This window comes from Apostichopus japonicus, chromosome 17, assembly GCF_037975245.1.
Source record: "Apostichopus japonicus isolate 1M-3 chromosome 17, ASM3797524v1, whole genome shotgun sequence".
NCBI lineage: Eukaryota > Metazoa > Echinodermata > Holothuroidea > Aspidochirotida > Stichopodidae > Apostichopus > Apostichopus japonicus.
Window position 1 is genome coordinate 31,880,217 of NC_092577.1, and position 24,097 is coordinate 31,904,313.

At 36.5% G+C, this 24,097-nt stretch overlaps 1 protein-coding gene across 6 annotated transcripts in view; it reads left to right on the forward strand.

Moving 5' to 3' along the window:
- LOC139984748 (galactose-3-O-sulfotransferase 3-like) overlaps window positions 1–22,642 on the forward strand; it is a 38,144-nt gene extending 15,502 nt beyond the window's left edge. For 2 of the 6 annotated variants that reach the window (XM_071998776.1, XM_071998775.1), the window contains exons 2-4: window positions 11,260–11,354; window positions 13,785–13,888; window positions 19,845–22,642. In XM_071998776.1, coding sequence (XP_071854877.1) covers window positions 11,343–11,354; window positions 13,785–13,888; window positions 19,845–21,012 — 1,284 coding nt within the window. In that variant the 5' untranslated portion in view covers window positions 11,260–11,342 and the 3' untranslated portion in view covers window positions 21,013–22,642. Of the gene's footprint in view, window positions 1–5,308; window positions 5,367–8,046; window positions 8,118–9,134; window positions 9,341–11,259; window positions 11,355–12,872; window positions 13,027–13,784; window positions 13,889–19,844 lie in introns of those variants that run through there. The other 4 variants (XM_071998779.1, XM_071998777.1, XM_071998774.1 and 1 more) reach the window with 4 other exon arrangements.
- Window positions 22,643–24,097: the final 1,455 nt, after the last annotated feature.

The following is a 24,097-nucleotide window of genomic DNA, read 5'->3' on the forward strand; positions in this document are numbered from 1 at the left end:
TTATTTCACGAGAAGTGTGAATTGTCAATTTCTGAACGAATAATGGGCTTAAAACCTTGAAAAGTAGGGCTGACGGGTATTGTGGGCCGCGACGTAGAATCACCTACAAATTTAGGCAATGATCCACAGGAGATGAGATGAGGTCGAACATGGTGTGTGACTGCATGGTGACAATCTTCAAAAAGGTTATGGATGGAAAAAATAATATTGGGAAAATACTTGGTTTACTCAGGCAAAAGTGAACATCTAGTTGGTTATTTTCAAGCCCGATATGCGCCATTTCCGGTGATCTGGGGGTGTCAAAACCAGAAATTTTCTTGTACGCTGCGCGCCAACCGATGGTGGCGCTCCGCTTAGATAGTCGTTCGCGCCCCCCGGGTTAGAAAATCCTGGATACGCCCCTGGTACACCACGATACGTTACTTTACCTATGTTCTGTTACTTCTTTTTTCGAAAATTTGGTCATCATATGTTTTCATTGTAGTGGTAACACATCATTTCAATCATCCGGAGAGTTTGGCAGGTTTCGCTTTACATGTGGACATAAACGTTTGTCTTTTTTTTTTTTTTATCACCAGTTAGCTTGTATAGGCATATTACAAATTACATCCGCTAAAAATCTCACTTTTATAGAGCTGCATCCTTTATCAGTTATCGCCGCATATTGATCGATATTTCAGGAACTTACGTCATAGGCACTATCACTTTTCTTTTGGATGTGTAGATTTTCTCCAGGTTCACAGAGAATTTGATCGTAGAAAAAATGATGGTGGTTGCGTTATTATAAATATAATCCATGTGTTATCCAGGTTCACTATAGCTACAGGCTACGGTAGCCATGTTGGTGTGCCAATGATTAGCCTAGCTAGGCATATGTCTGTGATGTTATAGCTCTCTCATTGAAAACGAGGATTGCGTTTATTACAGGGGCTACACAATAAATCCAGCCAAGCAATTAATGTCAGACGCCCTCTACTTTACTTCAACTTCTTATTTTGTCATACACCATCTAATGATCAATTGAGTTTGCGAAGACACAGGTAACTACTCTGGCCCGTCGTAAAACCCTTATTTATATCCGTGCAACATGGTCGTAATTTTGGAAGATGTCTTTGAAAACATTTGTTTTGCAAAATTTATGATCGACCATGGTCCTACAGTATGTGCAGTAAGCTGCATTGAGAGCGTGGTGGCCAATTGGCAAAGGCGTCGGACTCGTGATCCAAGGATTGCTGGTTCGATTCCTGCCTAGTTCATTACGTTGTGTCCTTGGGCAAGATGCTTTATCTCACTTGCCTCTCTCCACCCAGGGGTTAAATGGGTACATGTGAGGTAACTTGTCATTGGGCGCAGTATATAACTGCTGCCGCCTGGAGGGATTGTCTCTGGGACAGGTTATCATTGAGCAGGGGTAATATAACTTGTAAGCGCTGTGATATGGTTTAACACGAATAGCGTAGCTAAATGCCTAATATTATTATTATTATTATTGCACAGAATCCAGCGGTAGTGCTACTACTTCTATTCTGTTGGGAACTTGTTGACACTTTCGCTTCGTTAGGTCATAACAATGAACCCGCTGTTCTGCAACTTCACTGTAATTGATCTAAGCTGCATCTGAGAATATTCCAACTGCAGACTGACTGTTTGGTGACCATGAACTGAGTGTTGTATGATTGTGTGTGGGGGGGGGGGGTGGGTGGGGAGGGGGGCTCAGACAGTGAAATACTGTTTCACCTCAATCATAGTAGAATGACTGTAGAATGCTGTATAGGCCTAGATGTTTATGTTATTGGAGAACGCCAACGGGGTTGTTATATGTACTACTTGGAATGACCTGTTATAATTTGCAGTGACGGACATGTGGGTAATTTTTACACACGTTACACACCTCTACACTGTGGGCAAACAAATTCATAAATTTTCGGGTCGGCCAAGTGCAAAGGTTGTGATGCTGATTTATATTTTTAGTTATTTTCACTGATGTAATGCATAGTGGTAATTCAATATGACATATGTATGGGTGTAATATTCTTCACCTTGGAGGGACATATTTTTTGGGACATGCCTTCCCCTCCAAAGGTCAACAATAATTCTGCTTTTTACAAAAGTGTGACACTGTGACTGATGATTCAGTTGGGGGTGGGGGAGGTGTGGGGGTTGGTGGGGACGGGGCAGGCCCATATTAGCTACAAAATGGAAATATCAGAAACACAAAGATGAAAAAGAAACAAAGGAGATCTGACAAGTGCATGGTTCCAAATATTTACTTTTTTAAATTTCAATTTGATGATTCAGGGGCCAAGGCTGGGGTGCTTACCAACCACCCCCGGCAACCAGTCCGGCCCTAATAATTGGTACAATTTTTCATACCATCTTTTTTGTCAGAGTATAGCCTACTGCAGGAACAGTGTAATGAGCTTGACTGACCAGATCTGAATAAAATTTTCTTTCTATTGTGAAACTTTGCGATGGATTCATTGTGCATGTGAGAAGGAACTGGGTCAAATATTCTACCCCTAATCCCCTTATTTAGTTTATTTTGTAAACATTTTACAATAACGACGGGGCTGATATTAGGGTGTGATTGAATTATAGTTATATTATAGTTCAAATGCTCAGTGTTCATTAAAAGTTACTTTATGAGCGTTTCGGACATCACTGAATGTTTCGGACATCACCTTGGAAAAATGTTCACAATGCTGCATAACAATAACACATATTTCAGTAGTTAACAACAATATGAAGTAATAATTTTGGCTATTCAAACATGTTCAAGCAACAAAAGTCTGCTTCAAAATATACACAACAGTCAGACAATAGCAGATTTACACTAGATCTTATGAATTTTTGAGTGAATGCACTTAATAAAACACCATAGAATGGGGAATCAACAAGGTGTACTGAAAAATAATGGCACTGGAAACAAATGCCCCGAGGCAAATATTTTCAAACTGAACATCTGGACAGAGCCGATAGGGTCAATGTCCAATGTTTGGTACTATCCAGCCATGTACATGGAAAATTTACTTTGCAAGAAAAATTAATTGAATGAAATTATATTCTAGTAATACTATCAGTATCAATAACACCGAATTGTACCATACCTACAACACTAAGATTACTGTTAACAGCTCCTTTATGTGAGATTCAATATCATTAATGATCAGCTTGCTCCATCTGTACATAGACTGAACGATTTCCTCGGGTTATGATAGCTAGATATGGGATTACAAGCATTAACATGATAAAATCAGTTCACGAGATGTAATTGTTGTTTGGCCATAAGAAATCTATGTGGTTCACTTTATCCATGCCAGATACTGAAAATATGGAGACAGTATAATTATAAGATATACAATCTAGTGAATTATTATATAACCAAACCAGTAAGTACAATCTGATAGACATAAACTTTAATATACAATCTAATAGAAATCAACTTTTCAAAGTGAAAATCTGAAGGCTTGGTATAACTGATAACCCCATTTAATGTTCATGAATTATCACTGTTTACTACATACTCAATTCATACTTACCCAGAATACACACATATTGACCATTCATTGATCACCATTCGCATAAAGTTAATCTCTGCTTCAACACATTCGTTACCTGTCCAGCATACCATTTGCATTGGTCAGCGTTCACCAACACTTCCCAGAAACAAATTGCAACTATTAAAATAAAAACATCAACTTATACATTATTTTTCAGGAAATGGTATTATTATTGACTGCAAAGAAATTTTTCCCCAAAAGGGTTATAGAATTCTTTTTATCTTTAACGGTTTTCACTTTTCCATCATTACCTAGATGAAGTCTGCAATAATTGAAACAAACAGCAAATACATACCATTTAATAAATATACAGATGTACACAAGATACATCCCGACATAGCTAATTTCGCACCCACCTGTTGTAGCTAGTATCATTTAAGTCCACTATTTAAACAAGTTTCAGAGGGGAGGACCGGGTTATCATACCCTAAACTCCGCTAGAATGATTGGTCCTATTTTGTAATGTCAGCAATAACAACTATTTGCATACCTTCAAATGATACCCACCCGCCCCACCCCCTCCCCATGCACATTTGAGCTGGATCTGCCAATGTTGAAGATTGCTTCCACTGGTCCAGCTAAGCAAGTTTAAATATCCTTCTTTCTTGAGCTTCATCAATATGCCTTGGCTATTATCATATGAAAAACAAGTATTAATATTTTTTTGTATACTCCTTGTCACATATGAATTATGATTTACTTTGTACGATTGTTATGATTTAAGCTTATGGCCTAAACTTACAGTTTAGTATAAGGCCTAGATGTTAGGGATGTACAGCAGCTCAGCAACTTGTTCAGCTTTATCCTTAATTTTCATCATGATAAATATCTGTATACTTATCGCTAAAGCTCTGAAGCAATTAAAACATGGCCATGCATGCATGATGCACCACTATGTGTGTATCAATATTGTTGACACCATCGAGTAAAACCTGGAGGTTTAATCACACAGTATATCTGCGTACCAGTCATAGAGGGTCATGTACTGTAATGTGTTCCAGGGTGGTACTGAAAATCTAAAATACTGCATTACTCTCCACATTGCCCATTGTGATTTACTAACTAGTAAATGTATATGTGGTCTAAGAGCAGCAGATAACACACAGTTACCTAGCAATGTCTGTACCTTAACATTATAGTTATAGTCGTTGACCAATTACATTCATAGGTTAGATCACCAGACACGTTCCACGGTCCTATTACTTAGCTAAAATCTCACCAAAGTACTGGTAGCATTCCTTGACAACCATCAAGTTCCCACCAACAGTTAAATTGCTCTGACATAGGGTGTTATACAGTAGATGCACACTGAATTCATATACATATGCTATATAACACCGTTCATGCAGGTCGTCTGCCGCTCTATAATAGAGCGGCAGACGACCCTGAACGGTGTCAGTTTTTCAAAGTGACGTTGAGATACTGTGCTCTAGACCAATGTGATACAAACATGATCTATGCTATCAAAACTCGTCTAGGCCTATTCCAATTGTGTGTAATTAACTTTGTATGACTCAAAATGATATTGGGAAAAATAAGCCTACGGCACTTTTGCCTCGAAAGATTCACAATGGCTATATACGTCATTAACTGACCTTCCTCATTCTAAATGCTCAACGAACCCTAGCTTAGTTTAATGTAAACAGCCTTACTAGTAATAATTCCTCGATCTTTCGTAGACCGTGCTGGTAATACCTGTCGCAAATTAATTTGCATAACTCAACAGTTTTCTGTTTCATTTTGACAAGTTTCAAGCTGCCTCTTGGTTCGCCGCTGTTCCTTTGTTCCAGCAAACTGTACCTGTCAGTGAGTATCGCCCAATCCAAAATAGTGGCCTGCATCATTTTATATCTTTGAGTTGTTTTTTTAGAGGAAAGTACTGTTTGCGGAGAATAACTCAAAACCGCCTAGCCTAGTACAGTACTATATTCCTATCCTATACTCCGAGGCTTTGATGAATAGATGAATACCCTAGCCCACCGTGGTGGCTGCAATTCATGATCGTCTAGACTATACAACTAGACTAGGCCCATATAAGATATTCAGGCCAAGCCGTTGGCTATATTCACGGTATTACAGATATTTTACCATATATCCTGACACTAATTAAGACTACCTGAATGTAACTAGTAAGGCCTAACTAACGTTACAGGCCTAGCCCACAATGCTTGTATAGCTAGGCCATCAACAGCCTTACCGTAGTTGAATCGGTAATGAAAGTTATTTGACTTACCTAGGCTTAAACAAGGGTCATGCCAGCAACGCCGTCGGTGGTAAGAAACATCGTGCAAGACTTCATCGCAGCGTGTGAATGGAATCTTGCTCAACATCCGTTGTGCGCTACAATATTTTGAGTTGTCGTGCAAAGTTGAGCACTGTTCAACTTTCGTCACGATTTTCACCGGATGGTTTAGCAACCAGTGACAACAAAATGGCTGAATTTAGCGACTCAAGGACGTGAAGACTTGTGCGATAAAAGACGGTGGGCTGAATGGAAGTAGGAATTATTAAGACTACTTGTGATGTGAACAAGGATAACAAACTTCAGTTATATACTTGACTATTCCCACAAACTTAAAGGCATTCAAGACTCGCCCCAAACTGCGTGCCGCGCTCTGAAAAAGTTAACTTTCCGTTGCTTGCAAATGACGTTTTCTTCTTGTCGCTACAAAATGCAGACAGTAGTAAAACGTGATACCTTGTTATCTTTTATCTAGACCTGAGATGCCCACGCTGCTATGTACACTGTGGGTATTGACGGTAGCTGTATGTATTGACTGTACACTAGTGTCTAATTACCGACGGTAGCAAGCTGTGTTTGTATTTTCTGGGATCGATGGTGGTGTCTAACACTTCTGTTACACCTCATTCGAAACTAAGTCAGATTACCGGCATGAAACGTTTCTTTGTGCGCGAGTCTTCACACCCTTTAAAAAAAAATTGCGCGTGGATGGTCACTGAAGTGATTCTATTATTCCTACATTATGTTTATTGAGTAGCACAATAATACATACTATTATGGGCTGTTAACGAGTACAGTCTCGCTTAGGCCTAACTTGCTTTCATCCTAAACAAATTGCTGTTGATTTTTGTTGGTTGAATTAATTTAATGTTTCTCAAGTTTTTCTGTGTCATCATGTGCAGTGCGAGATATAGTTAGTATTTGGGTATTGTGTGTAATTGCAAGGTCAACTAATTTTAGATAAATTCATGGTCATTCGAAGGCCTAAACATGGTACGGATACCTTGACAAATCATATATAGTGAATCGGATTAACGTTATTTTGCATTATGGGTAAAAGCACATCAAATAAAATACCTCAAAACGACATGATCATCAAACACATCCTTTATATCACAATGTGTCGTTTTTTGCATGTACTGCATAGTACGCACTGTTATGGAAATCTATATCTAAGGCTTCTAAGATTTATTGACGTTTATCAGCATTTCTTCACGGTAGTGAGTTGACTTCACTTTTAGTCAAACTATTGACAGGACAGTGTAATATTAAATAATCCTCAGGAAACAGAACGATCAGCTTCATCGTTAATTTTTGGAGGGAGAAAAGGGCCCTTAGCAATAGCGAATTTAGCATATACACCATCCTATACATTCTTATATATTAGCCCAAATGCAGCATGAACTTGGTTCGGAATACAAAAAAACAAAACAAAAACCATCCAAAACGGGCTAAATGAACCTGGTTTTGACTCATGTAGGTAATAAGAGAACATTGTATCAACTTTTCATATATATGGTCTTATACTTGTCAAAGGGTTTGGTTGGGGCAACATTATAACCATGTCTCAGGCGCGGTTGCAGGGATATTATTCCTTTTATTACGTATAGCCTAGGACACTTGATCAAAACTATACAAAGACGAGGATTTGTTCGATTGGGGTCTTTTGTTTTGCTAGAACTAGGCTGTAAACATAATATGGTGACCGTGCATTCTTGTCAGCTGGTCCTGTCTTGTGGAATATATATATATATATATATATATATATAGCCTATATATATATAGCCTATATATATATAGCCTATATATATAGCCTATATATATAGCCTATATATATAGCCTATATATATATAATTAACCTGTGTCTGTCAGGACGTCTCCTTCTCTCTCTCAGTTTAAGTCACAACTTAAAGACTTATTATTTCAATCTTAATTTTTCATAATTATTGTACAGCGCCATCGAATATACTCTGTAGATTTTGGCGCTTTACAAGTTTATCTATTATTATTATTATTATTATTATTATTATTATTATTATTATTATTATTATTATTATTATTATTATTATTATTATTATTATTATTATTATTATTATTATTATTATTATTATTATTATTATTATTATTATATTATTATGATTATTATGATTATGATTATGATTATTATTATTATTATAATTATAATTATTATTATTATTATGATAATAATAATTATTATTATTATTATTATTATATTGTCAAAAGGAGAAAAAATCGACTGCCTCATTACGGTTTCTTGTTCTGAAATTGCCGGCCGTATCTTCGATATCACTGAGGTAAGCCAGCCAACGATCAAGAAGATCGATTACAGCTGCAGCACTTTTTCAGGACACTATTTTCAAAGAAGCAGCTCCTTTATCTCCTAGACATAAGTTCTGTGTTTTTTCCCTTCATATTCTTGATAATATACTTTCCCTCTAAATTCCGATAAAAAAAACCAAAACAATTCTCCTATTCTTGTGAAAAAACGAAACCAAAAAATACAAACTTTTCAGGTTTTAATTATGATCACAAAATGATATCAATGCCATGAGATTTTTGAAATAACAATACAGTATAACTGACTAAATATAAGACAGAAATATTCATATGAAAGCTGCTCTCTGGTAATAGGTGGTATATGGTGGGGTATTGTACACTTCTCGTGCATGTTCCCTAAATTCGCGTATTGTGTTATACATATGTAAAGCTGCGCTGATAGACAATACATAGTTACTGTCTTCGTTCGTCAAATTGTAACCTTTTTTTTAATCACAATTTTAATCTACAAAGTCTTAAATGAAACGGACAAAATTACCATAATAAAACATCAAGTTTGTACTTTGAGACAATTTTGTTTATTATTCCAGTGAGTTATGTGGTAGGATTATTGACTTTCTTCTGCAATTATAGCAATTGCGTTATTTCGGGCACCCGGTTTCTGTTACTTGAAAGAGTTATCTATCCAGCAACGCTAAATACATCAACTTGCGTTATGTTTTCTTGTCGGACGGAGGGTTTGAAAATAAATAAAAGTGTGATTTTTCAATGGAGAATATCCTCAAATTCAAACAAATTACATGTTCTCTTACTCACAACGCTCTTACTTGGTCAAAATGTATTCGATAGGTTTTAAATTAGATATTTTGTGAGCTTTACAACTATGTAAAAATTGCGGATTGGTTCGGTAGTTTTAGTTTTAGACTCGTCTGTTTTTTATACGAAAATCAAGAAGCAGAGCGCCATCTACTTAATATTAACAGCTACTTGATATACAACAAAGATCACGTGAACAAGTTCTTAGCTTTTCGTTTTGCATTAACTCAACTAGCACTATATACGATACACGCACGAAGAACATTTTACGTACATTTAAGTACAGTGTACACTTAATGAATCGCACATAGGCTAGCTTATCAACATACGACCGTACGGTGAGTTTGCCGAACGAATGCGGTTGCTATGGGATTTAAGAGTATTTCCAATCACTGAAAATATTAAGATTGTTACGCAAGACACGGTAAGTGACCTACTGGTTGTAAAGATTTGGTACAGAAAGGTAGCAGTTGGTAAAGGAGATGAAATTCGCATTGTTTGATTCATATCTATAGTTAGACTAGAGCCTAGAGGTCAGACCTACTTACTTAGCCTAGCCTATCAATGCCATGCGTACCTATACCGTATATCTAACGTTAGGCTACTAGTAGTATGCTAGCACTAGTATAGTCAGTATTGCGAAGTTCGGCATACTGCGAAAGTTCGGACACCCTAAGAAATACACGATTTCACCATGAAAATCTACAGGAAGAGTCAAATTTCACCAAAAAGAACGAAGCTACAGTTATTTTCTCTCCAAAATGACCCGTGTGCAAGAAATTACTTACATATTTGTCAATAAAATGACGAAGATCTATGAAGTCTGTTATAATTACTGAAAGAGCAACTGCGCCACCAATTTTATCACCAGCGCCACACTGTGGGTTGCGTGTCCGAACTTCGCAATACCCTAGCAAAGAAATACCAGTTCCACAATCACGAAGAATCTTGGAAAACAACGTGAAAACAGTTTGCAGGAAAGAAAGTTTGGCCGTGTATCGTACTATAACAAAATTCTCCCACCATATGAAGTATATTTTCAAATGATTTATACCAGAAGATTTAGTTTTGGGGTGTTTTAAGTCTTAAGTGTCCGAAATTCGAAGTCACCATGCTACTAATAGTAGTAGCATGGACACTGCGAAGTTCGGACACCTAAGCCTTTAAACACCCCAAAACTAGTATAACTCCTTTTTATTGACAAATATGTAAGTACTTGCTTGCACAAGGGTCAGTTTGGAGAGAAAATAACGGTAGCTTCGTAGTTTTTCATGAAGCTTGTGGCATATTAAGTTGGTAACGATAAATCAAAATAAATAGGAATAGTCACGGGTGCTGACTGTAATTAGATCGTACTGAGATGCGAATGATTACGTGCATGAACGACACATTACTGTATGTAGAAACATCTACCTACACCCCCCCCCCCCTCCCTCTTGACGAGAATGGAATGAGTTCGTATAGAATCGTGATTGAACGTATTGTCTAATGTATAAATGCGATAAACGGAGGCATGGGGAAGGGGGTGCATATTTTTCTCGTTGAAGTTCAAATTTTGTGTTTCATAGTTCATGATATAAACATTATCGTCACAATATCATGTAAACTGACCAAATAATTTTTTTTTTTTCAAATCTAATAGGTATTGTAAGAGCTGCAAAGTATGCGTCCTGCCCAAGCAAACGCTGTTCCTGTCGCCTTGTCGTAAAATTTCGTTATTTCTGAATTTTCATATAAGATCTTAAAAGCCTGTTATGTTGTCGTTTTCTTCGGTAATTCCTTTTTAATTTGGTGGAATTATAGAGTATTTCAACTGAGTCCTTCTTAGTAGAAATTGAAAATATTTGTTGCAGTACTGAAATATCATTATCGTCATCGTTATCGTTATTATTATTACGTTACAAATTGCTTCTTTATAGAGAAAATATACAGGAAAATAAACATTTTAATAAATAAAGAAAAAGTTGATTTACATATTCCAGATGATGCCATAGGTACTCTTGATCAATTCTTCAACATTGTGAGGGATCGAACATTAGATCTGTGGTATTTCCCAAATGTAATCACATTTTTTTCTCAGTTGTTAGGGAATGTTCTTCTTGACATGTAAATCTATCTCATAGACCAATGATGATTGTTTTGTTTTGTGTTCCCCCCCCCCCCCCTTTTTGGCACTTGTCTGGTAGGTTACCGCGTAGTGCTTTTCTTTTGAATTCTCTAACGTGTAACGAATATCGCGACAATTTCAAATAGCAGCCCTTGTAATACTGTATCATTTTATCTCATAATAATCTTTACCGGTTGAAAAATGCTTTCCTTTTCTATTCTTTCATGACGTTGTAGGTACATAATGCGCTGAAGTACTTTTAAGGTCAAAGGTTCAACTATAAAGGAAAAAGAAGAACAAGTATTCCGATCGAAGCAATATGACATCGTGGGTGAGTTGATCTTATATGAAAAATATATATATATATATATATATATATATATGTGTATATGTATATATATATGTGTATATGTATATATATATATATATATATATATATATATATATATATATATATATATAAAAATAAAGAAAATACTATCAGAGAAAACCAGAGAAATAAGATATGACTCATAATTGACAAATAAGGAGAAATGTTGTTTTGTTTGATATAAATACAATTAGTATACACAATTTGCGGCTTACCAATTACTACTAAATTATAGAAATGATTAAACCCTGTAACCCTTTATAACATTTGTCAAGGCATCATGTATGGATAAAGGCTCACACGAACATGTTTACGAAAATTAAAGGACCCGTTTCGATCAAAAATACTTATGGATATACCGCAGTTGATTTTTGTACACAAACACATTCACGCAGAATTTTCAATAAACTTATTGGTAAAGCAAAGGCAGAACTTAAAATATGCTGTACAATATCTACACTATGATATTCCCCAATGTACATATTCATATATTCTAATTAGCGCTTAAATATAAAACCATGGCACACAAAAGTGTAACCTTATTTTTTATATATGATCTAATCACACTCGGCGTCAGAGTTTATTAGGCAGGTATTCCAAGCTAGGAATTTACCTCCAAATTGCACTTACAAAGAAATCTACTGATACACGAGTTTATCATCATTTCTACTTCCATATGATTCGATATAATAACAAATACTGACTATATCATTTTGATCCCGGGCGGACTGATTAAAAGATTTAAATATGCAGCTGGTTCAATTTCTCGTTTACACTGCCTTTCCCCGACAAACAAATGGACGAGAGTACAAACATATTAATTTTTTTATTTTTTTTGTGCAATAAATCACGACAGATGTCCTCAACCTTTAGTATAAACATTTTAAAGCAACATCCATTAATAAAAAAAATATATAAAAAAAACATCAGTGTTCGCCATGGTTACACCGACTGAATCATGACATAACCATCAAACAAGATGCATTATTTATTGATTACTAAGTAACCAAAAGCCGTTTTGGTATCGATAATAAATCAAAATATCCTCGTTCGAGCTGTTTCTGGGTAACCCACTTAAGTGCGATGTCCAATTGACACGTATATAGTCGGACAAATATATGTAACGAAATTTATCCAACGACATATATCAAATTCCGTGTGTTCCTATGCAGGATTGAATACTGCTAGGTAAACGTTTCGTTCAGCACAATAGTTACAGCTCCAGCCTCGCAAACATTACGTCATTATGACGACACACGAACCTGTGCAAATTATTTGAGATCTGCCTCTGCCTCTTTCGGCTTGAAAGTATTGTTGAGTCAAAGTTTGAAAAAAAAAGGGTAAACACAAATATGCTACTCCCAGTTTCATCTCTTGTTTACTAAGCTTACAGTTTACACGAAGAGGCATGATCATTTATTACCATCTGACTGTTTTACCCTATACAAACAATGGGTTTTGTAAAAAAAAAAACGAATTATTTGACAATAGAAACTGTAGATTAATTCCGTTAGCAAAAATAATAATGACTATATCACCATCGGAGTTAGAGAACACAGATTGTAACTAACCTCTTTCTGAGGGGTCTGAAATGGGACGTAAAATGAAGGTTGGTTTTAAGCTGAATTCGTTGGTAAGTTACATATAAATGCCTCCACGAATATATTTATCGAAGAAAATCCACGTGTACTCCAATATAAACAAAAGCAGAGAGATCAGTCGACAAATAAGAAGTATTTGTCAATTTAGGGTCATACCTTATTTCTCTGCTTTTGTTTGGAGTACCCGTGGATTTTCTTTATGATATACATATTATATAAACATAAACATATATATATATATATATATTATTAAAATGATCTTATAAGTTAGCAATAATACCTGATTATGATAAAAACTAGATATGAATTTTTGTTTTTATCATAATCAGGCATTATTGTTAACTTAGAAGATCATTTTAATTATATAAACGCCTATAGATGAAGTGTTGCCGTTGTAATTGTAAACAGTCGATATCAAAACTAAGTGATTGGGAAGTTTTTCTCATGCGCTTGCAGAGACAAATGCATCGACGAAAAAGTAATAACTTTGTAATATGTTTGTCTTATTGGTACACAAATGTTTTTTAGACCGGAGAAAGATCCATTTTGTGTAGACACACACGTACACATACACACATACAAACACCCTTATAACAGATGTATAGTAGTACTGTATAGTCTATAACCTATTATACGAAAACAACGTTCAACTGACTCCTTTCACTATAGCAGATTTGCTTAATCTTATATATATGTTTACTTTGCAAAACACATTCAGCCTTTTTTAAAGATGGTCCTCATATTTTGAATGATTCGATGATTATTTTATTCTAAACATTGCTATCGACAGAAATGTTTATTTACGTGCATTGTTGCAGTTGGTCTCCTGTCCATAATAGCTGTCAATACATTACTGAAATATCAACAGCCAACGGTGATCGCCGCAAATATACGGTAAGTTTATACATTATGTAATAACAGTATTATATTGTACAATATTCCTTTACATTTAACGGACACAAGAAAGTATCAATCAAATCAAACGTCCCTGGAGTGTAGTAACCATATCTAACCTGAAAGATTACAAACATAAATTATAATCTTGCTTTGCGAAGTAGGATGGGTTGTTGAACATCCCGATGGATTATGTGTGCATCATATAAGAAGTTAGGACATGCAGGTCGTGAATTTTTATCACGATGATGATGATGATGATGATGATGATGATGATGATGATGATGATGATGATGATGATGATGATGATGATGATGGCGATGGCGATGGCGATGATGATGGCGATGGCGATGGCGATGATGATGGTGATGGTGATCATTGGTGATGATGGTGATGGTGATCATTGGTGATCATTGGTGATGATGATGATGGTGATCATTGGTGATCATTGGTGATGATGATGATGATGATGATGATGATGATGAAGGTGATGATGGTGATGGTGATGGTGGTGGTGGTGGTGGTGGTGATGGTGATGGTGATGGGGATGATGATGATGGGGATGATGATGATGATGGCGATGGCGATGATGATGATGATGATGGCGATGGCGATGATGATGGTGATGATGGTGATCATTGGTGATGATGGTGATGATGATGATGATGATGATGATGATGATGATGATGATGATGATGATGATGATGATGATGACGATGGCGATAATGATGATGATGATGATGATGATGATGATGATGATGATGATGATGATGATGATGATGATGATGATGATGATGATGATGATGATGATGATGATGATGATGATGATGATGATGATGATGATGGCGATGGCGATGATGATGATGATGATGATGATGATGGCGATGATGATGGTGATGATGGTGATCATTGGTGATGATGGTGATGATGATGATGATGATGATGATGATGATGATGATGATGATGATGATGATGATGATGATGATGATGATGATGATGATGATGATGATGATGATGATGATGATGATGATGATGATGATGATGATGATGATGATGATGATGACGATGACGATGATGATGATGATGATGATGGTCATCATTGGTGATCGTGGTGATCATGGTGATCATTGTCAATGGCGATTGCAATGATGATGATGACGACGACGACGATGATGGATGATGATGATAACCTGGTCGTGGAGACAAAAATATTCATCATGACGTCAGAAAATGAATCTTCGTATTTTCAAACAAATGCAGATTGTATATTAACCCATTTTAAGTTGCATTATTTTGGAATATTTTCTTTACTTGTCAATGTTCTTTTCAATAATTTTTTTTTTTTTTTAACTTTGCGATTTCGTGTAAGAGCGAAATGCTCTGTTGTTGGAAGAAAAAGAAACCAAACTTATAGCATTATAGATGTAATTAAAATGTGCCCGAGTGTAGAAATAAACTTCAAATAATGAATATCATGGTATGCGCATTGCACATCCACTGTATAGCGCCCACTTCATCGTATACCGCCATTTTTGGATAATTTGAGGTTTGGCGCCCTCAAACCCACATCCAAATGTGCTACTGTTCTTCGAATTTAAGTAATATGTTGTTAAATTGATAATTAACTATTGATTTATTTTTCTGAGGTCGATAACGATAAACATGACATGACCATGTGATGTGTTTCCAAATATGTACTTTGTCTTTATCATTGGGGTCTGCTCTATATATCTTCGTGAACGTCATATCGTTTACAGTGTAAAAAAAAAACTATAGAATACGGTGATTTCGCGTGTGCCCTAAATTTCGCATAATGTATATATGCTGCCCTGATATAGACACTGCAGTCACTGCAGTCTTCGCTAGTCTAATTATTCTATTTACCATGACGTCATTGGACGATAAATGACCAAAGGGCAAGGCCAAACACCAATTTAGTTAAATAAAACAAAATTTGCACACCTGTTGGCTTTGATTGTTTGTATTCGTTGAAGACAATTTAGCTAGATTGCAAACACGCTATATACTCGCCTAATGAAGTCGACTTTATGTTGCACAAAATAAAAATCAATACCGCACGGATTTAATGTTCACTTTTCACAATTTCAGTGTTTTTTTTTTCATTTTTTCATTGCCGAAATCGTCGGAAAATGAGCCCAAACCGTTTCTATTTTTTGCAGGCAGACTTCCCCCAACCCCGACCCCTACCCCAACCCCCCCAAAAAAAACAATCATGGGACTCAAAATTGGGGGGAGGGATTTGGGTAACATTCAGACATCCTCGGGACCAAAAATGAAATTCAATTCCATAAAATATATTGAGAAAATGTAGTACACTGTCGCTTATAGCCGAATCGTTCCCGATACTTGACCGAATCGTTTCCGATTCTTGCTCAAATCGATCCCGAGTTTTATTTGCGAATGTGAAACACCCTTAAAAACAGAGGCGTACTATACGGGGCGGGGAGCGGTATTCCCTGGTACAAGTCGAGGCGCCTTGCCACAGCCTCCCCCAACCCCATCCCCATAAAATAAGAGAAATAATAATAATGAGAATCAGTGGCGTAGGAAGGTACTTTTGAGTGGGGGGGGGGGCTGAAGACTGATGGCCGGCCTGGGGGAGGGGTCTAAGTGGAGGGGGTGTCCCCCCTCCCCAGGTGGCCTTAGATTCAATTTGGTGCTCCAAATGAGATTTTTTTCTCATTTGGAAATGAGAAAGGGGTTTTCTGACTTGCGAAGCGGGGGGCAGAATGATACTTCCGCCCCTCCATATTTTTCACTGGGGGGCTGGCGCACCCCCCCAGCCCCCGGTTCCTACGCCCTTGATGAGAATTAATAAACAAATAATCAGTTCAAAGATAACATGAACAAAAATGTTCCCCCTCCCCTTAGACGGCTCCCCCCAGGGCGGCATACCCTGTACAGTGTGACAAAGGACGGATCCAACCCGGTGCCAACTAGGTGCGCCACTGCTTATAAATGAAAATTTCAATAAAATCATCATCGCGACCGCCATCAGCATGTTTTATGCGGCTCGCGTAGTAAGTTTAAAATAACCCGGCAACGTTTCCAAATTCGGGCAAAACTTTCTGCCCCCCCCCCCCCTCTCCACTCTCGTCCGCTCCAAAGTTGGGGCGGTCCCGTATGCTTATGTGTACACACATGATTAAACTTCAACGTTACCGATATAGTTCCACGAAACAGTGGATGTCCGCTTTAGTGTACCGTTGACATTGAATCAAAAGCAGTACGGTATAGCATTGCGGTATATACCGTCATCATATTCGTTCGTCCTTACTGCAGCACAGATCGTTGATACATTTGTCGGAATTTTCAAGTCTGTCACAAAACAAACTGTTTTAAACATGTACCTCACCGTGCATTTTCTAAAACTTAGGTGAAAATAGGTGAAACCTAAATAAGTCGAACTTTGAGTCAATCAGCATGCTGACAGTCTGCATACAAATTCAGCCGGTGTGTTCGCATGCTTGTGAGCGCTGCTTCGCTTAAACACGATTGTGTTTATATGAGTCAGAGATTTGTAAAAAAGTACAGCTCACACGCACATTGATAAGGCTTGGCTAGAAAGCTGCACGTAGAGGCTTATGTATTTTGGTATCATTGAACATGCCTCAAAGCAGTGGCGGACTGGCCACACGGGCATTTGGGCAATGCCCGGTGGGCTGGGGAGCCTGGTAAAATTTACAGCTCATTTTCACAGTAGTTAATAGAATACAGACGTTGGCGAGTCTCATTTCCAGTTTTCTGCTTTCATACGGAACTTTCCACAGTCAATTTGTGTGAACCTAATGGTTCACACAATGTTAAAATACCCAATAGTTTAGTCTGTCTACACTCACGCGGCGCGATCTTACGTAACAGCTAATACTACAAAACACTTATCTTACAGCTTTATATTTTAAAAAAAAATGTATTTTGCTGACTAAACATAGACATAGATAGATGTTCAAGTGTTTATGTATAAACAGCTGTGATTGCGGTATACTTTTCGTTATCATTTCCATACTTTTTAAAGACAATTAGGTTTGGAAATCTAAATAAGACTTTGTTATTATTCTATAGTAAGGTAAACACTTTGAAGCTTCTACACGCATTTGTGACATTTAGTGCGGCGTTATCCTGTTTACTAGAAAGGCTGGAATAAACGTGGGCACAAAAGTAAACAAATTACTCAAACTATATGTCATGTGATAATGACGCGAGAGGTCGTGTTAAAGTCATTCAGAGGGCATAATTCACTGTGATATAGCCATACATGATCGTAGTAAAAGCTCATAACTTGTTAAATTACATAATTATAATATATTAGTTTAACTATATGAAATTACATAACTATATGAAGTTACATATGAAGTTAAATAATTATATTATATTAGTTTAACTATATGAAATTACATAACTGTATGAAATTACATAACTATATTATATTAGTTCAACTATAGGAAATTACATAACTCTATATGAATAACATACCTATATTATTTGAGTTTAACTATATGAAATTACATAACTATATATTAGTTTAGTTTAACTATATGAAATTACATAACTATATGAATAACATAATTATAATATATTTGTTGAACTATGTGAAATTACATAACTATATGAAGTTAAATAATTATATTATATTAGTTTAACTATATGAAACTACAAAGCTATATATTAGTTTAGTTTAACTATATGAAATTAAATAACTATATAAAATTACATAATGATACTGTTTTAGTTTATCTATGTGAAATTACATAATTATATGGAATTACATAACTATATTTAGTTTAGTAATTATGGAATTACATAATTATATTATTTCAGTTTAATTACAATAATTAGAACCAGGCAGTTAATTTTACGACGCTTAAGGGACCACAAATGTGGGAGAAGCCCGCAAAGGCTTATGGATTATATTCACATCGGATGGCTTCCACTTCAACATTTTAACTCAAATTTAAAATCTTTCCAATTGAGAAGGTCATATCAGATGGGGAAACCGTAGGTTGTTCTTGGATGAAAATCCACTTTACTATCCGGCCGCGTATCGAACCCCGAACCCCCCGATTGCTTGAAATGCCACCACCGAAGCACCGTTTATAAAAATTACATTCACTATATGAGATTACATTAACAAGATAGTCTTATACTCACGAAAGAGTGCACACAAATAGTACAACATCTCTTAACCTAAGTATGCCAACTCTGCATTTATTCTATCCCAAAATAGTGGTACCGAAACTGTTATTTTACCACAGATATAAAAATATAGTAACAGATTTCAACCAATTTTGTAAGTTTATAAAGTATCAGACCTCATATACCGAGATTTGGTTTTCAATCGCATGGGATTATCTTTAATTAAGTGTTAACTAACAGTTACATTGTCACGGTAACTAATGCAGGTAATAACATTATTAAAATTGACTTATTTGTTTCCACGGTTACTTCTCTAGTAATTTATTCATTAACCAAATGAATTTAACGCAACGTATTCAAATATCCTGTATAACCTTCGCTAGGGAGCGTTGTGGTCAAGGCAGTGGACTTGTGATCTAAGGATTGCAGGTTCGAGTCCTGGCCAGATCATTGCGGTGTGTCATTGGGCAAGGCACTTCATCTCCATCGCCTCTCTTCACCCAGGTGTATAAATGGGGACCTGTGTTATAAAACTGTCAGCTGGGCGGGGTTTAGCTGCTGCCATGTAGAGGGATTGCCTCTATGTTTATAGCTCCATGGTTTGACAGGTTATCGTTGACCGGCGAATATTGTAAAGCGCTTCGAGCCTTTAGAAAATTAAAATATGAAATTATTATAATTATTACCTTCCAGCTGACTATTTTTACACTTCTCATTACCCGTCGGTTTCTGTTTTTCTTTGAATTTTCTTTTCTTTTTATTTTTTTTGTGGCTGTTTAAAACCTTTCTCATTATCTTTCAGCACGATAACATCTAGGCGCAAGCTGTGGCCGTTTTCTTTTCTCCGAGATCAACTTGAAGAAGCACCGGCTGTTTCGCTCACGACAAACACCGCGACAACAACAGCAGCGAGGACAACAATGGTGTCGCTTGAAACAGAAGAAAAATGTCGCGAAACTAGCAACTTCGTCTTTATCAAGACCCACAAGACGGGTAGCACGACACTGCGATCGCTGACATCTCGCTTTGGATACTTTCGCAATCTGTCCTTCCTGTTAGGCAAAGGAAGCATTATTGGGCATCTGAATTCACTCTCTTTGAATATGAAGAAAAATGCGTACAATTTTCTGCCTCCTATCGGCGTCAAAGTCGGTGATTTCTCAAATTACCGGAACTATAACATTTCGAATATTCACGTCCAATTCGACGAGGCGAAAATGAGAAAGTTGATGTATCCATCCCCAGATTTGAAATATATCACAATTTTTAGGGAACCTGTAGACCAATGGCTCTCCAATTTCCAATATTACAAAGGCTATAAGAAGGCTGGTCTAACACTCAGTAACATGTCCCAACAGTTATTGCCGTTCTTAAAATCTGAAAAAGCAGCTACATTAGGATTTAACAAGCAATTGAGAGATGTGGGGATTGGTTCGAAGATTTTGAATAATGGTTCGATATCTTCGTTGAATGCCAGTATCGCAAAATTAGACAATTTGCTATCGCTCGCCCTCATAACGGAGTATTTCGACGAGTCGCTTTTAGTGATGAAGAAGCTTTTCTGTTGGTCCTTCCGTGATATCCTCTACGTAAAGAAGCGCGCGCAACCTAACCCTATCGTTATCAGCGACGAGACGAGGCAGGAATTGCGACGCAGAAGCTGGGCCGATGTCGTACTGTATGAACATTTTCTGAGCGTACTCTGGCAGAGAGTCGAGGAGTATGGACCCAATTTCCAGAGAGATTTACAAACGTTTCGAAACCTTTTAAACGACACTCTCACCACCTGCGTGGCAAAGAGTGTTGCCGAAGTGTCGAATGATCGCTATCTGTATATCGAAACATACCCCTCGTCAAACAGCAGTGCCTTTTGTTGGGCATTTGTGAATTCCAGGTTTCATATGGACGTTGAAATGGTTCGAAGACAGGGTCATCCATCAGATGTGAGATGGAAGAAATTAGACTACTAAGTCATGGCATCATTCGCCCTACTTATAGTCCCCTCCCACCTCCACCTCCTCCCCCCCCCCCCACCTCCCCCTGACCTGCTGAAATATGTATTATTGTTATGCAGCTTTGTGCACATTTTTGAAGGTGATGTCCGAAACAATCAGTGATGTCCGAAACGCTTATAAAGTAACTTAAAATAAACACAGAGGATTTGAACTATAATGGGTTCAAAACTGTCACTATACCTTGTTGGTAGCTTGTCAACAAGAAAGACCCCTTCGTTTCAAATGTAACTTTTTATAATGACATGCTTTCTGTAGAAAACATGAAAGTTATGTCCATGAAAGTTATGTGGTGATGTCCGAAACATAGTCCAAGACAGTCTAATTCAAATCTATGAAACAAGTGTTAGCATTTTCCATTAGTTCAAATCAATTTGATGCTGTTTGTGAACATCACATATCATGATGTACTGATATATATATATTGTTAAGTTTTAACAAGCATGGCCTTCGTTTAATAATTGTCTTGTTGATCACTTGTATCCCATTTCTTTGTTTCGAACTTGGAACCTAGGAAGAGTTATATATCTTGTTTTAGGAGGGGTAACAATTTAATAAATGTTTTTTATTCTTATTATTGTATATTAATGAACATCATTTGTTTTATTACTAAATATTACGTTATATAAGGTAAAACGTTGGTGGGCGATGTCCGAAACTAGATCTATTTGGAGGGGTGATGTCCGAAGCAAAAGTCAATAAAAAATTCTGAGAGGGCATGACCCAGAATTTTCAGCTTTTGGTTAATATATGTGCTTTTGTTGTGGTTTTATCTATGGTATTATTGTTACCATTACTTTCAATTTTGCTCTTTTAAAGAAAAAGTTTTTAAACTTTATTTCAAGAAAAAACAAATTCTAACGATATACTCTTATATTGTTTTTAATGAAATCATCAATATCATTGAAAACTTGTCTTATTATAGCAAATGTTATGTTAATAAAGAAAATAACAACATAATTCCCAAATGTAGCAGCAATGGAGCGACACACCACTATTAAAAAATTAACAAATTTTGGAAAATTTAGAGATGTCACACTTTCAACCATCTTAAATATAATTTTCCGGAATCGTTTAAGGTCTGGTCAAGTCTGATTCATAAATTTCAGATATTAGTTATGTTATTTATTTAGGGTAGAAGTTCTTCACTGTCATTTGAAATTTTGCTACCTCTGGCAACCAATTTGGGCGCTTTAACGTGAACAGACCCATATACATACATCGAAGCCAATGCGGAATATTTTGTTTGAATCAACAGGATACAAGTTCAAGTTCGGGAGTATACTGTTCCTACACAGATTATATATAGTTTCAAAAGATTATTTGCTGCCCCTTCATTTTCCTTAATATATTAGTTGTTTCTCACAACCCAACCCCTCCCCGAATCAATTCAGTACTACACGTTCTTTAATAGTCTCATATTGTGTGGTTCAAGAATCCAAAAAATAGCAATATTTTCTTCACTGCCCAACTCTTTCGCCAATAGTAGTAGGATTAAAAGGTTTTGTACCTTGCTTGTGCTGTCATATATCTTCGCCTTCATGCTCAGAAATGTTGGTTGTAAATTTTAATAGATTGAGTAAACGATCTTTCTGTCTTATTCACTTCTTTTTTTCATTTTTTCTCAATAAAATTGTCGTACTTCATTCTAAGCAGTACATTTTATATCACAATAGACAGCTACCTGACCCACTACGCTTTGTCTGTAAATTCAAGTTTTCGCAATTCGCAATTCTTTCAAGTGAAGAATAAAATGTTTCGAATCACGGTTCACATATAGGTTATCTGTAGTGGACCAGGTTTTGATTGAGTTCGAGTTAAATGCACCCCAGCAACTGGATGTGCAAAATACAGACACCTAATTCGATATATTTGTGAACTCTAATCTTACTGATAGCATTATAAACAACGCCAATATATATATATATATATATATATATATATATATATATATATATATATATATATATATATATATATATATATATATTTATTTATATATATATATATATATATATATATATATATATATATATATATAATATATATATATTTATATATATATATATATATAATATACATATATGGTGTTAAGTTTATGTTTTTATTATTGTAAAACTAGAGTGTTGTAAAATCATCGGGAAACTAAGAAAGTCAAAGATTGTATACAATGAGGGCATTGACTCGTCGATGTACCTTTCGCATAATTTTATTCTGTTTTTAAACCGACATTTCAAGTGTCAGTATAGGATCATGCAATATCAGCGTTGATACGTCTGGTGTGGATAGAGTGGTATAGAGAAAAGGGAGGATCCACCCTACGGTGGGAAATGTAGTTGGTAACAGGGAGGATTTAAATCTTCCAAAGAGGTCTTGACCATCACCAATTGCATTATCCGAGGTGGCTTTAGATGGATCATTTTCTGGAAGAGCGCCCTTAAAAAATATCTCGACTCATTTTAGAAGCCCGAACCTTTTTGGGATGGCCAGAGGCCAATCAAGGATTTTATATAAAGTATAGTGGGGTGATGCCCTGTGATCATTGAAACCGAATTCCATGGAGGGTGGTTCGGGGGCTTCCTAGAAAGAAATTAAACAGTCATGGTGCGTTCATGGTACATACTAAGGCGAAATTAGATTATAAATTGTGGTGCATACTGAGACGATTATAAATTAGGTAAGTATATATTTAGCTCTCAACGCAAGGTTTGTCTGAGCTTGGAAAGGGTGTACTCCGTAGAAGTGGTCTTATTTTCTCCCGGCTTAATGCCAAAGAAACCCCCGACTGTGTCATTTTCCCTTGACAGACGACAGCAGGCACTTCCGCCCCGTCACCCTCCTCTTCGGGTATGTCACTGACTAGTACTGCAAGAACTAATACTACTACAATACTTGTCTGCTGCCACGGCTATTGTTGCTGCTCCGGCCACTACTTCTACTACTACTGCAAATAATGCTGCCACAATCCAGTTAAACTCCTACTTCTAAGCAGGGATGTAGTTACGGGGGGATGGGGGGTGTCTCACCCTCTCCCAATAATTGG